The following is a 16,089-nucleotide window of genomic DNA, read 5'->3' as shown; positions in this document are numbered from 1 at the left end:
TAGTAGTGTGTGTGTGTGTGTGTGCGTTCTATGGGATTTTATATAGAGAGAATCCTATCACCCTGCAAATAAACTTTCACTTCTTTTTTTTTCCATTTCCATTCTGGGTGTCTTTTGTTTCTTTCTCCTGCCTAATTGCTCTGGCTAGCACTTCCAATGTTGAATAGCAGAGGTGAGAGCTACAGTCTTGTTTCTCACCTCAGGGGGAAAACTTTCAGTCTTTCACCACCAGGTATGATATTAGCTGCGGGTTTCTCGTAAATGCCCTTTATCACATTGTGGAACTTGCCTTCTAAACCTAGTTTGTTAAATGTTTTTTTTTTTTTTTCATGAAAGAGTGTTGACTTTTGTCAAATGCTTTTTTCTGTGTCTATTGAAATGACCATTTCCCCCCTTCGTTCTGTTATTAATGTGGTGTGCTGCCTTGGTTGATTTTATATTGAACCACCCTTGCATTTCTGGGATAAATCCCATGTGGGGCTGTGGTATGATCCTTTTAATGTACTGTGGGATTTGGTTTGCAGATATTTTGTTGAGGACTTTGCTGTCTTTATTCCTAAGGGATACTGGTCTGTGGTTTTCTTTTCTTATGGTATCTTTATCTGGCCTTTGTATCTGGGTAAGGCTGGACTTATAAAATATGTTAGAAGTGTCCCTTCCTCTTCTGTTTTTTTTTTTTTTTGGAAGAGTTTGAATAGGATTATTGTCAAATCTTTAAATGTCCGGTAGAATTCATCAATGAAGCCTGGGCTTTTTCCTAGCTGGGAGGTTTTTGATTCTGATTCACTCTCTTTACTGATAGGTCTATTCGGATGTGTATTTCTTCTTGAGTCAGTTTTGGTAATTTGTATGTTTCTAGGAACTTGTCCATTTCCTGAAGACTAATTTATTGGTATACAACCGCTTATAGTGTTCTCTGATGAGCCTTATAATTTTTGTAAGGTTGGTGGTAACACCCCTGCTTTCATTTCCAATTTTGTTATTTGTCTTTTTCTTCTTAATGAGTCTGGCTAAAGTTTTGTCAATTTTGTCTATCTTTTTAAAGAACCAATTATCGGTTTCACTGATTCTATATTTTTCTATTCTCTTTCTCATTTAATTCTGCCCTTCTTTTTCTACTTCCTCAAGATGTAAAGTTAGGGTGTTGATTTCAGAGCTTCCTTTTTAATGAAAGTGTTCCTAGCTATAAATTCAACTCTGAGCACTGCCTTCACTGTATCCTGTACATTCTGGTACATTGTATTTTCATTTTCATTTATGTCAGAGCATTTTCTAATTTCCCTAGTGACTTCTTCTTTAACCCATTGGTTAAGAGTGCATTGTCTAATTTCCACATATTTGCAATTCTTCAGTTTTCCTTCTGTTACTGATTTCTAGCTTCATTCCATTTGATCAAAGATGTTTTGTATGATTTCAATCTTTTTAAAACGTATTGAGGATTGTTTTATAACCTAACATATGGTGCATCCTGGAGAATGATACATGTACACTTGAGAGGAATGTGTGCGGTGCTCTTATTGGGTAGAGTGTTCTGTGTATGTCTTCTGGTCTAGTTGGTTTATAGTGTTCTTCAAGTCTTCCATTCTGTATTGACCTATTATTGTCTAAGGGTCCTAGCCATTATTTAAAGTGGGATATAGATGTCTCCACCTATTACTATAGAACTGTTTCTCCCTTTGATTCTGTCAGTGTTTCCTTCTGATCTTTTAAATCTGTTGTTTGGTGTTTTGTGTGTTCAGAATTGTATCCTCTCAAAGAATCAAGCCTTTTATCAATAAAAATGCCCTTCTTGGCCTCTTGTAACAGTTTTTCACTTAAAATTGATTTGGCCTGGTATGTAGCCACCCCGGCTCTCTTTTGGTAACCACTGCTTCCACTGAGTATCTTTTTCATTCCTTCACTTCCAGCCTATTTGTGTCTTCGGGTCTAATCTGAGTATTTTGTAAGCAGCATATAAGTGGGGTCATGTCTTTTTCACATCCATTTTGCCAACATATTTCTTTTAATTGGCAAGTTTAACCCATTTACATTTAGTGATTAGTGATAATCACTAATTATTTAGGATTTTTTTTCTGCTATTGTGCTATTTGTTTTCTGTACGTCATATCTTTTTTTGTTCCTCAGTTCCTATGCCTTGTTTTGTGTCGGATGGATTTTTTTTCCCCTTGTGAATCATTTTGATTCCCTCTTCCTTTCCTGTATCTTTTATTTATCTTCTTAGTGGTTACCATGGGGATTATGGTTAACATCCCAGATTTATAATAATCTAGTTCGATCACCTTTTTCTTTCCCGTTTCTTTCAAATAGACTGTAATTTTAGAGCACTTTTAGGTTCACAGCAAAATTGAGCAGAAAGTACAGCAAGTTCCCATATACTCACTGCCTGCCACCCCGCCCTCCACACACAGCCTCCTCCTCACCATCAATATCCCCACACGTGAGTGGCACATTTGTTACAAATGATGAAACTACATCGGCACATCGTTATCACCCAAAGTCTAGCATTTCCATTAGGCTTCACTGGTGATGCTGTACATTCTGTGGGTTTGGATAAATGTATAACGACATGCATCTACCATTACAGTAGCATACAGAACACTTTCACTGCCCTAAAAGTCCTCTGTGCTTCACCTACTCATCCCTCCCTACCCCAACCCCTGATACCACGGATCATGATCATTCCTTTTAAGTAATTAAAAGAGCCAGCACTGATCGAGTGCTTACTGTGTGGTAAGGACCACGGCATCCACTTTTCAACAGCCTTATAAATCTCCCATTTTACAGAATAAGAATCTAGTTCAAAGAAGTTACCAATTATCTAAGGCCACCTAGGCTACAAAATGGCAGAGCCACCATTCAGACCAAGCTTGTCAGGCTCCAGAGACTGAGCTCTCTAGCGTTCACTCTGACGTCTCGATGAGGATGAGTATGAGGGTGGCAATGGTGGTGGCAGTAGCGGTGGTAACGATAGCAGTGATGGCGTCTGGCATTGATGGAAGCAGGGCTTAAGGGGCCAGGCACTGTGCCAAGTGCCTTTATGTGCCTTATCTACTCACTCTTCACACCGGCTCCAGGAAGCAGGTACTGTCGTTCTTTCCATTTTACAGATGAGTAAACTGAGGCTCAGAGAAGGTCAACAAAAATAGCCCTCAAATGCACAGCACCTACTGAATGGAGGAAGGTGGCTATCATTGACCATCGATGGAGGCAGGCTTCCTCTTGCCTCTCTGTCATCTCTCTCTAGGACTGGAGACGGCAAAGACATAGGACAAGGTCTTTGGCTGAAAACTGGTTGGTTTGAAGTTCAAACCCCAGGCGCTTAGACTTGACATTATTTGACTCTGTTTTACAAGGACACACGAGGTCTGACAGAACTGCTCTCCCACAGGCAGGGCCGAGCCTGCCCTTGGCCGTCTAGCCTTAGTTATTGTCTTTCTTGTCACAGGAGGACGGCCCCCAGGCTTCTGGGTACACAACCAGGGCTCAGAAATAGCCTCCTAATCGGCCTCATCAGCTTTGAAGGAGGCCACCGCAGGAGGGGCCTAAGTAGGCCAACACTTTAACCCAGTTACATGAGGGCAGCTGTAATCCAGGCTGATCGTGTCTTCCTAAGCTCTTGGGAGGGGCGCGCGGGGAGGGGGCAGGGGACGTCCCATAAACCTCTTCCTGTGCTCAAGTATCCCTGGACCTCCCTGCAGACACTCCTTCCCTTTCTGGAAGAGCTTGGCCTCAAGGCTACAAGGGCCAAGCTTCATTAGAGCAGCTGCCAGCACTGAGGGATGGTTGGTGGCAATCTCCAAGTGCGGTCAATGCCCACGGTATACACTACCCTAGGCCGAGGTGTTGCCTCTCCTTGAGAGGCCCACTGCCCAACGCTTCTGCCTTGTCGGAGGAGGTGAGGAAATCACGGTCTTCCTCTGTGTGGGCCAGGCAGCTGCTCACGTCAACCCAGGGCAAGGCTGGGCCCCTTCCCCCTACAGCCCTCCTCGCTCACCTCTGGCAATGACTAGCCCTGGGAAATCCCCAGGGAAGCAGCCTGAGCTGTCTGGCCAGGCCGTGGGTGGGAAATAAAGAAACCAGAGCTGTCGGGGATGGCTGGCCTGGCTTGTCTGGCTCTTCCGCCAGCTCTCTTTCTGGCCTCCTCCTTCCCTCCCTCCCTTATTCCCTGTTGGTGGGCATGGTGTGCTCCTTATACAGATGCACCCGGCCTCCTTCCCTGCCCCAAGAGGTAGCCCAGCGAAGTGAGCCCCCGTCTGGTCAGGAAGCAGAGAGCTTGTGTGGATGCTGGCAGGAAAGAAAGAGGATGGAGCGTTGGAACAAGACTATTGGTGACAAGTTCGTTTGTAAGTTTTTCCAAAGGGGTTTTCTCTCCCAGGATGGGGACTCTCATGGGGCAAGGAACAATTACGGCATCCCGGCAACTCTAAGACACCTCAGATGCAAGATGGCCACGGATTTTACGTGCCCCTGGAAAAGACAACTAAGCTGCTGATTAAGATGTCATGCCACTGATTGTAAGATGCATCCCAAATTTATTTTTTTAAGTTTATTTTTATTTGTTGGGACAGAGAGAGAGAGGAATGGAGAGCAAGTTGGGGAGGGGGGGAGAGAGAGAGAGAGAGAGAGCGAGAGGAGAGAGAGAGAATCCCAAGCAGGTTCCGAGCTGTCAGCCTAGAGCCTGATGACTCATGAACCGTGAGATCAGACCTGAGCCAAAGTCAAGAGCCGGAAGCTTAACCAACTGAGCCACCCAGGCACCCCATATGCATCCCAAATTTAGAGGCATTAAAGTGTGAAAAAAAAAGACAAGGTGTGGGGAGAGGTCTTAGAGTCAATGAAACACAGACACATTCTTTAAATTACTGAGGTATCGTGTCTCCTCCACACCCCAGAGACCCCAACCACATGGGGCACATTAAGGCACAGTGGGTGAGTGTAGTCAAAACCCCAAGTAATGTCTGTGCACTGAGAACATGCAGAGTAACTGCACTGTCTGGAAACAGAGCCCCCTGACATCGGTCAGGACTTGATAAAGCCATTTCCCCCCCGCCTCCCACTGGTGGTTTTCACAGCCACCTTGGAGTTCAGAGAGGTAGGACCTGGCCAAGTGCACCTATCACTATTACAGAGCAACCCCTATCCAGGGGAGAGTGGAGACAGGACTAGTGAGCGTGGAAATAAGTGACTTTTAAATGTCTTTCCCAATGAAATTACTTACAGGACCTCAATGTACAAAACAATAAAACCAGAATTGTTCCGGGGGAAGCAAGGGGAAAGATCAGCGCCTCACCCACTCTGCTCCCACCCATCCCTCCCCCCGAGGTGGCTCCTAAGGACCTTCTCCAGGCTCCCTGAAGCTCTGAGGAACAATCTCCAAATTTCCGGTGTAAGGGTGGGTTTCCACGGCATTGGTAACGTTCTTCTCCTTGAGCTGGATTTAGGTATTAGTCTTCCTACTTGTTGGTAGGCCTTGAATATTTCTATTTTTAAAAGGCACTGGTGTAGAGGGTCAGGTCAAAGAGATGACTCACAACCTGGAAGCTTCGAGTAAAAACAAAACCAAAAAAAGTTTGCTTTGAATCATGAGCTGGGGCGAGGCCTGGGCATTGGGATTTTTTATGAAAGCTCCCCAGGTGATCCTAATACGCAGGAAAATCTAGGAGCTCCTGCCTGAGTATCCTGTCAGCTCCCACATTCTCGAACTCCAGGGGTGTATCCTGGAGGGGCACAGGAAGGCCCCCCATTCCCAGCAGGCAGGAGACCGGAGAGCCCCGGGTCGTCTTCTACAGATTGACTAGTAAAGGGACCTGAGACTCCTGGAAAGTAGGAAACGAATGGCTGAAGGGCCAGCCAGAGCAGGCGGCACCCCGGTGGCCCCCTTGAATGGGGAGGGGGAGGAGGAGGCAGGAGAGACCAGGGAGCACTGGTAGCTGGAGCAGAGGTAAGGTTTTCGAGGCCTCGCTGGAAAGAAGAACACCTATGCAGCCCGTGCCACCGGCCCTGTCACCTGTCAGAGCTTTGTTGAGGAAGTGTCGAACCTCCCTGCCCAGACCTGCCTTGCTGTGAGACTCCCAGAGGTGCCGCACTGACGTTAGAAGTCAGCTGTGGGCGGCAGAGCCCTTCGGGTCATCCATTAGCAACAGGAGCAGCCTTCCCTACCGCGCCCCTGGCAGACACTTAAACCTCCTTGCCAGGCAGCTCAGACACCCCAGATGTGCACTCTGGATGCCGGGCGAATGCTGACCGGGAGAGGGGTGGGTACAGGCAGTAACAGGGAGTCCTTGACTTTGGACGAGGCCGGCCTCGCCTGTTGCCAAGGTCAGCAAACCACACATCCTTTGAATAAGCCATTGCGTTTGTCAGACTGACGTCTGTAGCTCCGTCTCTCCACCGGCCTTGGCAAACCAGGACAAGGGGAAAATTCATTGGGGGGATCACGCTGTAACCACCCCAAGCCCCTCCCTCCCCCCCCCCCCCCGCCAAGGGATAGGGGACATATTCCACGGGCAGGCGGGGCTTTGGCTGTGTCAACACCAACCCGTGTGCCCCCAGGGAACGGGGCGGGGGGGGACGACCCTGGTGGGGACTGAACAGCTCCCAAGGATCCAGAAACGTAGCCGGACGCCTTGCCCACCCTCCACCCAGGGGTCCAGGGAAGGCTCAGCGTGGAGGCCCCCAGGCTGCAGCTCAAGGCACCTGGGCAAACGAAGGCACATGGCTCCACGCGGGAGAACCCACGGATGCACGGGATGGGTGACAGCTTGCGTGGCAAGGTTTCTCCTTGGGGTGACAGTGGTGCCTCTCGCCATTTGGCAGCACTCCTGGGTAAGATTGGTGTTCACTGAGCACCTTCTATGGAACAGGTCCTGTCCCACGGGCTGGAGAACGAATCACACCCCATCCCTGCCCTCCAGGAGCTCAGTCTATAGAGGTACAGGGAGCCAGAATGCATTACCTAGCAAGGGGGTGCATGGCACCCCACAGTGAGTGCCGGGTGCTTGCAGGAGCCAAGCCGAAGTACCTAACTCGGACTGCAGCTCAGGGAAGACTGGCCCAGGAGTGGACACTAGAGCTCAGGCCTTTGGACAAGAAGGGAGACTGGGGAGCTGAGAAACCCGCACAAAGAGAAAAGGAAGCGGAAAATGTTACTTCGTGAAAAGTGGGCTGGAGCAAAGGGTCTCTCTCCCTGTGTATGGTTCTCGGGGGAGGGGGGAGGCGTGGGGGAGAGGAGATGAAGCGAAAGCTGTTTGCGGGACCCAGGGAAGCAATGCAGGCAGATGTGCATTTGCCGCCTGCGGCACAGGACACAGACTGGAACAGAGGCGGCGGGCGGAAGCAGACTCGCTAGGCCAGGGGAGAGAAGGTCATGGCCTAGGTCACTGGTGTGTAGCTCTTTCTTTTTTTTTTTTTTTTAAGTTTATTTATTTATTTATTTATTTTTGAGAGAGAGAGAGAGAGAGAGAGAGAGACAGAGAGAGAGAGAGAGAGAGAGAGAGAATGAGAGGGGGAGGGGCAGAGAGACAATCCCAAGCAGGCTCTGCACTGTCAGCAGGAAGCCTGATGTGGGGCTCGAACTCACAAACCATGAGATCATGACCTGAGCCAAAACCAAGAGTTGGACGCTTAACTGACGGAGTCACCCAGCTGCCCCCAACAGCTCTTTCTGAAAAGGGAGCCACACGGAAAGGCCACGTGACCAATTGTCCTCACCTCCCTCCAGCAGCCACTTTCTGTCCTGCCCCTTGGGCCAGCTCTTGCCTGGCCTCGCGTCCACTCTCAGCTCCGCTCTGGGGCTCACCGGGGTCACAAGAAAAGATGGGTTTGGCTTCTCTGCTTCGCACACTCGTGGGGTTCCCCTGCCTCTCTCGCCTTGCACACCACTGCCTGGCTCTCCACCCATTCCTCTCGGGGTGGGCGCGGGCAGCCCTGGGCAGGGGTCTGCCTTGTTAATCCGGGCACCACAGACAGGCAGCGGCGTCCAGGGAGAGCGCAAAACCCATGGGCTTTAGAGTCTAACGAAACTGCCTTTGCATGCCAGCGTCTCCTTCCGCCCAGAGCCTGCTTTCTCTGACAGAGAGGGCATTGCCAGTCAGCTCAGTGTGCCTCTGTGGGGGTTACAGGAGGTCATGCGTGTGGAGGGACTTAGCGCCACACCACGCACACTATTGTTCTGCAGGTGGAGAGCCTGGGGCGGCCGGAGAGCCTGACCCAAGCTAGTGGTTCTGTAGCCTGGGACTGCAGGCCCCTGCCTCATTGATAGCCTGGGTGCCCAACTATCAGCCAACGAGCTGATCCACCTGCACCGGGGGTGGTGGGGGGGGTGGGGGGAGGAACGTTGGCTAGCTGCGTCCCTTCGAGAAGCAGCAAAACACCAAGTAGGGCCTCTGTCTGGTACAAAGGCAGGCTGGCCTGTTCACGGTTAACACGGGCTGCTCAGTGCGTGGCTTTAGAAAGGCAGGTGGAATGTTCCCAAAGGGGCAGGGCTGACAGTGTTCCACCCCCACCCCACGGGCCAGTCTGCCTGTGCTGAACAGTTCTGGCACGGAACCTGCCGGCCCTCGGGGAACCCGGGAAAGATGGCCCTGGACATGTCAGGTTTCTAAGTTACCTCCTCTAAGAGCAGTCACGCCACATGGCCCAGCACACTGTGGGGCTCCAGGAAGCCAGCAGATGTCCCCAGAAGACAGTCCCTGCTAAAAGCAAGCAGGCCTGTTGCGTCCGGGGCAGCCCCGGCAGAAGCAGGCAGTGCATGGAGCTCAGGGCCAGCTGCAGGGCTCCCGGGGCAAAGCTGTGCACAGCGCCAGCTGCCCCTTGGCGGTCCCTCCATGGTGTGGAGGACAAGTGGCCCCTTTCTGTCTACTTTTCGAAGCAGATGGGCTTCTAAGAAGGTTCTGGGAAAGGAAGGCCAGGACTCCTGGGTTCTCATAAATCTTTTAATCAGAGTAAATGAAGAAAACATTGGAACAGTAAAGTCCCATGGTGAGGGGACCGCTCAGGGATCTTCAACAACAGAAAAAGCTAAGACTGAAAGTTCAGAATGCTAAGCACACAAATGAATGACCACTTATTTCTAAAGGTGACTGCAGAAACCATTTCGGCACAATCAGAAGGTTTTACAAAACAGAGGAAAATACATTACAAGATGCCCCGGGGAGGTGAGAAAACTGGTGGGGGCACAGGGCCACCCAAGAACCAGCCTGGCAAGGGCACTCTCCCTACTGCTGTCTAGGAGGCCACAAAGACTGGTTCTAAAGGGAGCCAGTGGGGGAGTGGGGGGATGGGACGTGACAGGAGGGATCTGCCCAGTGCACAGCAAATGGGGAAGGATGGGGGCGGGGACAGAGGCATGTGCCCATTTCCTGGCAAAAATGAGACTATCTTATTCTCTCCACCACAATAACACCAAGATAAATGAAGAATTCCTTAGAATAGAACACAAAACGCACACCAAAAGAAAAGCCAGTTTCCAAAACGACAGTGTTGCTTGAAACGACTTTGTTTTGTTTTTGTTTCGTGCCCGGAGTAGCAAACCAGTGTACAAAAACGTCACAGACAGAGCAGCGACAAGTGACTAGGTTTTCCTGAGCACAGTACTGGCTCGCTCTATATTCAGAAGAAGGCGGCTCACTCCGTCTCGTGGACTCTAACCCCCTCAGAGAGGGCAGGGCAGGGCAGGCCATGGGGTGGGAAGACCTTCCCCAGGCTGGGGCCTGCCTCCGATCCTGCCAGGGCCTGAGGGACACCCTCCCTATGCAAACCAGCACCAGCATCTGGGCCTGTACTGTCATTCCTCCCCAGCTTCCCCGTCAATCTCCCAGAGAGGACATATGACTCTGAATCAACGCCTACAAACCCAGGGAAGTCCTTCTGGCCGAGGGAGGGGGGAGATCAAGGGCTTTCCGTTACCTCTGAGCCCCAGCCCTGGGGCACAGAGACAGACCGACAACTTGCTACCGGTGGGGAGCTGTGCCCACTTCACATAACACAAGCACAAATGGCAAAACCCTGAGCGAGGCTACAGCAAAATGGGGTGATCTGGTAGCTAGCCTGGAGGTACCAGACAGCGACGGAAGCCGACCATCCCACTGAACCCCAGACCACCCTGCGAGAGGACAGAGGAATGTGTACACCTGGGAAGAGGGAGGGGGCTGCAAGCAGGCGTGACCATCTCTTCTATTCTGAGCTGATGCCACAAAGTTGGCCAGCTGAGCGGACTCTTATCATTGGCCCAGATCCTTGGCCAAGACTACCTGGGGGCTCGGAAAGCCCTCCTTTCGCTTCCTGGGGTTGTTTGAGAAGAAACTGTCCACTTCCACGAACACTCTCTCAGATACCCACACGCGCGCGCACGCAGCGAGCTCCCGCACGCTGGCAAATGGCATATGGAAACTTGGCCAAGGTGGCTGGGGAACCTCCTTGGCACCTGCCAGGAAAGCCCTCGGCAGGAGCTGGGAAGCCCGGGCCCACTGGCACAGGGGCCACCTTCCAAGGCAGGCTGTTGTAGGGGTGCCCAGGTCACCTCTCACCATGGGCTGGGCCCAAGGTTAAGAGTGAGCTACAGACCACATCAGGTACTTGCAGCGCCCCAGCACCTCCCACACAAGCCACGATGCCACACGCAGCCTGTGGACAGGGCTCACTCTCTATTCCTTCTGCCTATATTTTTCTGAGCTGGCCTGGCCCCCTGGAAGTCCTGCACCTCCCCTCCAACCTCCCCCTTCCCTGGACACATGTAGCTGCCTCCGGGATGTCACTTTCTTCTTTCCTTCCCAGCAAAAGAATATCAGCCCGAATGGGGCACTGAGCTGGAGCCAGGGCAAAGGCATGTTGACGCAGGGAAGCCCGGGCTGACGGGCAACCTGTGCCATGCCACTGAGACGGAGAGGAAGAGAGGGAGTGCCGACTCCCCGTGCCACGGTGGCATTCCAAAGAGGAGTGTCTGCCACACCCAGGCTGCGGGCCCCCAGCTGCAGCACAGACCATCTGCCTGCAGAGAGATTCCTTGTTCTGGGAGGGGACAGGACATGCCCCCAGGGGCTCCTCCCGTGACCTCCTTCCAACCTTCCCTTTTGTGACGAGCCAAGGGGCACCGAGGCCTCGCACAGTTCCTCGCCAGCCATTCCTACATGCAGCGGTTTGACAGTGGGCAGGGTGAGTCTAGCTGCTCCAGAGGGGCCCCCTTCCAGAGGACGACCCCAGGGTGAGAGTCACTAAAAAGATTTGGCCGGACCCTCCAAGACGGCAGAAAATGAAGGCTGTGCGTCATGAGGAGCTCAAGGGGAGTGAGAGTAGTAGGTGTGCTCTCTCTGGCTCCCCCACACCCTGGGGATTGATGGCCTCCAGGCTAGCAAGGCCACTGGAGAAGGGCAGTCCCTCCTGGGTGTGGCTTCTGGGGCCTCACCATGCTCAAAGAGACTCTTCTGCACTCTGCTGCCTTCCTTAGGTCCATTTGCTAAAATCGACCACTGAGACACCGACGCTCAACCTGGGTCTGATATGGTAACAGCTGAAATACGGGACCCCAGCCCAAAGCCTCCCAGTTGCCCACAGTGGGAGAGGAGAACGGGGGCCATCAGAGGAAGTCACTGAACCAGCTTTTACTGTTCTGAAGCAAACCTGTTCTTAGTTGAAGCCCACAAGGAGTCAGCAAATGCCCAGGCACTGGCTCCCTCCTTCAACTCCATGTGTGACTGAGTTCAAGTCTTTCAACAGAAGGTGTTCTTCTGAAGCACTTGAACCTGTACCCATGGGGATCTGATTGCTTGGCACCTCCCTTCCAACCTACACAGGGGCTTCGAGGGTGGGCTGGGTGGGGAGTAGGGGAGTGTGTGATGCCCACCCGATGCTAAACAATTCAGCACTGAATCTGGCTACAGTGATGACCCCTGGCCCTCGGGAAACAACACTGGCAGGATCTGTATCTTTCCAAACCCAGGATGCTGACATAGCCCGTAAAAAGCATGAAACGGATGGACAGGAGCCCCCGCAGAGACAGGCCCTGATGCAAGGATTCTCTGAACTCAAACATCCAAAAACAAAGAAGCAAACAAACTGACAAAAACAAAAAAAAATAATAATAATAATAAAATAAAATAAACCCCAACCAACTCCAGCTCACTCTTCCCTGAAGCTGCCTTTTAAAAATAAGAGAGAGAGAGAGAGAAACATTTAAGGGGCACTCAAGATTAAAAGGGCATCTGTTATCAACATTGAACTAAAATGGAGCATATGATTCAAATCACAGTTTTCTCAAGTTACCACTTCTGTTGATTAATTTCTATGCTGACTTCTCACTGGGATGTGGGTCACTTCTCAGCTCTCTCAGGCAGGATGGACCCAGGGTCCTGCCAAGTAGGAGCTGTGGAGACTTTAAACTTGTTCACTTTGGATTTTGCCACTGCAACAGCTCTCTACCCCCAGAAGAATCTAGCCTTGGGGTCGGGTAGTGCCCCCACCTTCCACTGCAGGGCAGCATCTTGGAGGGAGTGGCTAGTTGGCTGCTTGCTTTGAGTCATGGGACACCAATGGGAAGACTCTGGCAGGTTCTATTTTGGCCATGAGTGGGGAAATCCCTTGGCTCTTGGCATGCCGCTGGTATAGAAACAAGGCCTCGGTCCCATCATGGTGGGGGCTGTGCTGGAGACAAAAGGGGACCCTGGCGTAAGCCTGGAGGTCCCTGGCAGTGGAGAAATGAAACCCAACCCAATCTCATCACCTCAATGCCAACAAAAGAACTACTGCTTGTTGGTCCCCGTCCCCTCAACCAGCTGTCATGAAAGCACCAACAAGCAGAGTGAAAGCCACTGACTACTTTCGCCCACGTAAGGCCACTAGGAGCAGAGAGAAAGAGCCAAAGAGGAGGGGAAAGGATCCCACCCTCAGCATGATGCCTCAGGCCCAGGAGATGTCCTGGGCGGAAGAGCTGGGGAGGGAAGAGTGTGGAAGAAAGGGACAGAGAGAAGGGAAAGAGAAATACACCAGACATCCTACTGCCCTCTCCCCATGATTTCATCAAGAACTGGGTGTTCTCCAAGTCAAGTCAGGACTTGCTTCCTCAGGGAAAAAAAAAAAAAAAAAAAAAGACAAGCACCTTCAGTCTATTTTCTTGGCTGGAAGCCGGAGCAAATCCAGCAGATATTTACACAAGGGCCCAGCCATGTATGAGAACAGGATGACCAGCTTCCCGTGGGTCATGGTCATGAGAGTCTGGTGTCCCGAGGCCCAGATGCGATACCAGGGGCCGTAGAATGGGTCTGAGATGGCCGGACACAGCATGTTGTTCAAATTCACTTCGGTGACCTGCAGGGATAAGGGAGGTAGAGTGAGCGTTCACCATCCTGAGGCTTTCTCTGGCTTCCGCCAGTTCAGCCATCTCTACCTATTGGGGGACTAAACAAGGAGGGATTAACAAATCCCCACCTGTTCATAGTGGGATTTCTCTGCCCTAGGGTTTTGGAGTGGGTCAAGGCTAGAGCCCTCGGGAGGTGATGGGGGAGGCCATCCAATGGAAAAGCTGTTTGGTTTTGCTCAGTCTTGCCTTCTGGTTGGGTCTAGAACCTGCTGTCATTCCTAAGCAACTACTATGAGCCTAGTACCCAGAGAGGTATCAGGGGATGACCGAACAGTCAATGGCATGGTCCCTGCCTCCGCTTAACTGGAGGCCAACCGCGTTGGCATGGGCAACCGCATCTGACCTCAGAGCAGACGGTGCGCGCCAGGTGTTCCCCACCAGGAGAACTGAGGAGTGTACAGCATGGGGCCCGAGTCCTCAGAGAAGATTTCATGAAGTAGGTGGCACCCTGAATGGACTCATGAAAGATGAATGGGGGTCATGGAGAGGAATGGAGTGCATGGTGCCTTCCTCAGAGGAGGCGCGGCCTGGAGGTGGGACTGAGCATGGTTATGTGTGGTGACACGAGGACACTGACCCCTCTGGAATCAAGCAGTCCCAGTAGAGAGCGGTCAGAGTAAGTGTGAACGTCATACTGCTTCCTTCCTAGAGCGCGGGAAGCATTCACGCCATTGGCAAAGAGCTCAAACTGCCCCCCAGGCAAACCAGAGCAGAGCAGCGATACGCCAAGGTGGGGAAGGGAAAGTGACTGCTTCTACAGAGGCACGGGTGACATCGGGCCTGTGCCATAGTCCTGTCAGGTTTCGCGAGGCTCCACACAGCTGATGCTACGCTAATGCCGCTCACGCACAAAACCAGACCTGCCACTCTGGCCCCGAGGATGGCCATGGCACCTGCCTTCCAAAGCCCTTCAAGCCTGTTCACGTTAGAGACAAGTCCTCAGCACCTCTCGGGGAGCCTGGGGGCGTCTGTACCATGTCACAGAGGAGTGGAGAGCTCTCTGCCCTCGAGGGTGAGGTGACCCAGAACGGTGACAGGGCCAGGACTTGACCTCAGGTCTCCTGACCCCCAGCCTCGAGCTCGTCCTCCTCACTCTGCCACCAATAGACACCCATGCACTCTGCAATTCTGGACTCTGGATAACTCAACTACTGAGTCCAGCCATCATCCACGCTCCAGGCGGGTCTGAACACCCCAGAATGCCATGGGAGTCCCCCAACACTGTACTTGCACCGGCCACACAGCCCGGGGCCTGGGAGTAGGCCCAGAATGGACCCAAGGTCAGAAGCCTCCTCCAGGCCCTGGGGCCTGGGCTTAAGGTCCTGCCTCCCTGTGCCCCAACCCCCCCAACGTGGGGTCCACAGCAAACCCCCTTCCAGCTGCAGCTCACTGTTCCTGACCCGGGTGGTCATCAGTGAAGGGCACGTTTGCCTCCCCAGGGATGAAAGGAACAATCAATACTGAAGGCTTCAGAAACTTCTCTGGAGAGGCCCAGGCTGTGGATCATAAATCAGCAACCCAGACACAACAATGTGACATCCTGGCCTTTGGCATCTTGTATTTTCAAAACAAAACGATACACCAGCGCCAACCAGGATTATCAAGATTTATGGAGAAGTCCAAACGGAGGGGATAGAAGGGGAACAGAACTGAACTTACCAGGCCCAGGATCTGCAAGACGCTGAAGTGGTAAAAGAACATGAGGCCAGTTGAGAGAAGGGCCCACCGGAAACTGCTGAGGGGCTCTGGGGTGTAAGCACCTGGAGGAAAAAGGGGAAGATGGTGAGATGGCAGGCTTGGGGACCCCCTTCTCCTTTGCCCCTTGAGGTGCAGGTGCTGAGGCCACAGCCACTGCCAGCTGACACACCCCCTCGCTGCTCGGTGACATCTACTTCAAAGCCAGTCCCACCAGCCATTCCCTCTGTTCTGCCACATATTGCCAGGGCCATTATGAAGGGAGGATTCTTTATTATTATTATTATTATTATGATGATGATGATGAAAGGAATGCATGCTCATTAAAGGAAATTCAGAAAATGCTAGAAAGTAGAAACAAGATGGAGAAAACAAAGAAAAACATCCCCAGCTTTCTACTACCCAAATGCAACCCTGCTAACGTGTGTGTGTGTACGTGCGTGCACTTGGTTGTTTTCTCTATGCCTCAGGAGTTGCTTTTCTTTTTTTCTTAATCACTAATTGGAATCTAACTGTATATATATTCATATGTCCTTCCCTTTCACATTTACTTTCATCTTTCCCTCATGTTTCTAAACAGGGATGCCACTGAGGAAGTATGGTAGGGTGGTTGAGAAGGTTAACTGTCATGACAGGCAGATTTGGGTTCAAGTCTAGATTCTTACTGCCTGCGTGGCCCTGGAAAAGTTGTTGAAACTCCCCTAAATCTCAGGATACCAGTCCTACCTCCTTCTTAGAATTGTCACAAGGAATAAAGGCAATGATATCGTGAGCACTCGTAATACAGGATTGGGTATGATGTGAGTGTTCGATGGGTGTTAGATGCTGCCCTTAGCACATCATCATTATTCTTCAAATAACCACAGAACGTGCCACATCCAATGGCGATGCCATTTCCCAATCATTACACAACTCCTTCCCCCTGGAGCACCGAAAGTGATGTATTTTCCGTCCAGCCATCACTAGGAGCTACCATCCCAGTAGCCCTGGATGCATTCCAGAGCTTTCAGAGGAGGTGCATGGCTTATAGAATGCTGTGGGGT

At 51.5% G+C, this 16,089-nt stretch overlaps 1 protein-coding gene across 8 annotated transcripts in view; it reads right to left on the bottom strand.

Moving 5' to 3' along the window:
* Positions 1–4,790: 4,790 nt before the first annotated feature.
* The window catches only part of TMEM164 (transmembrane protein 164), a 177,148-nt gene continuing 165,849 nt past the window's right edge, over positions 4,791–16,089 (bottom strand). For 7 of the 8 annotated variants that reach the window (XM_030306214.1, XM_030306219.1, XM_030306218.1 and 4 more), the window contains 3 exons: positions 15,011–15,111; positions 13,091–13,299; positions 4,791–5,541 (listed from right to left, as the gene is read on the bottom strand). In XM_030306214.1, coding sequence (XP_030162074.1) covers positions 13,093–13,299; positions 15,011–15,111 — 308 coding nt within the window. In that variant the 3' untranslated portion in view covers positions 4,791–5,541; positions 13,091–13,092. Of the gene's footprint in view, positions 5,542–8,919; positions 13,300–15,010; positions 15,112–16,089 lie in introns of those variants that run through there. The other variant, XM_032592171.1, reaches the window with a different exon arrangement.

This window comes from Lynx canadensis, chromosome X (assembly GCF_007474595.2).
Source record: "Lynx canadensis isolate LIC74 chromosome X, mLynCan4.pri.v2, whole genome shotgun sequence".
NCBI classification, from domain to species: domain Eukaryota; kingdom Metazoa; phylum Chordata; class Mammalia; order Carnivora; family Felidae; genus Lynx; species Lynx canadensis.
The sequence above is the reverse complement of the archived record's forward strand: the minus strand, read 5'-3'. Positions and strand labels throughout refer to the sequence as shown.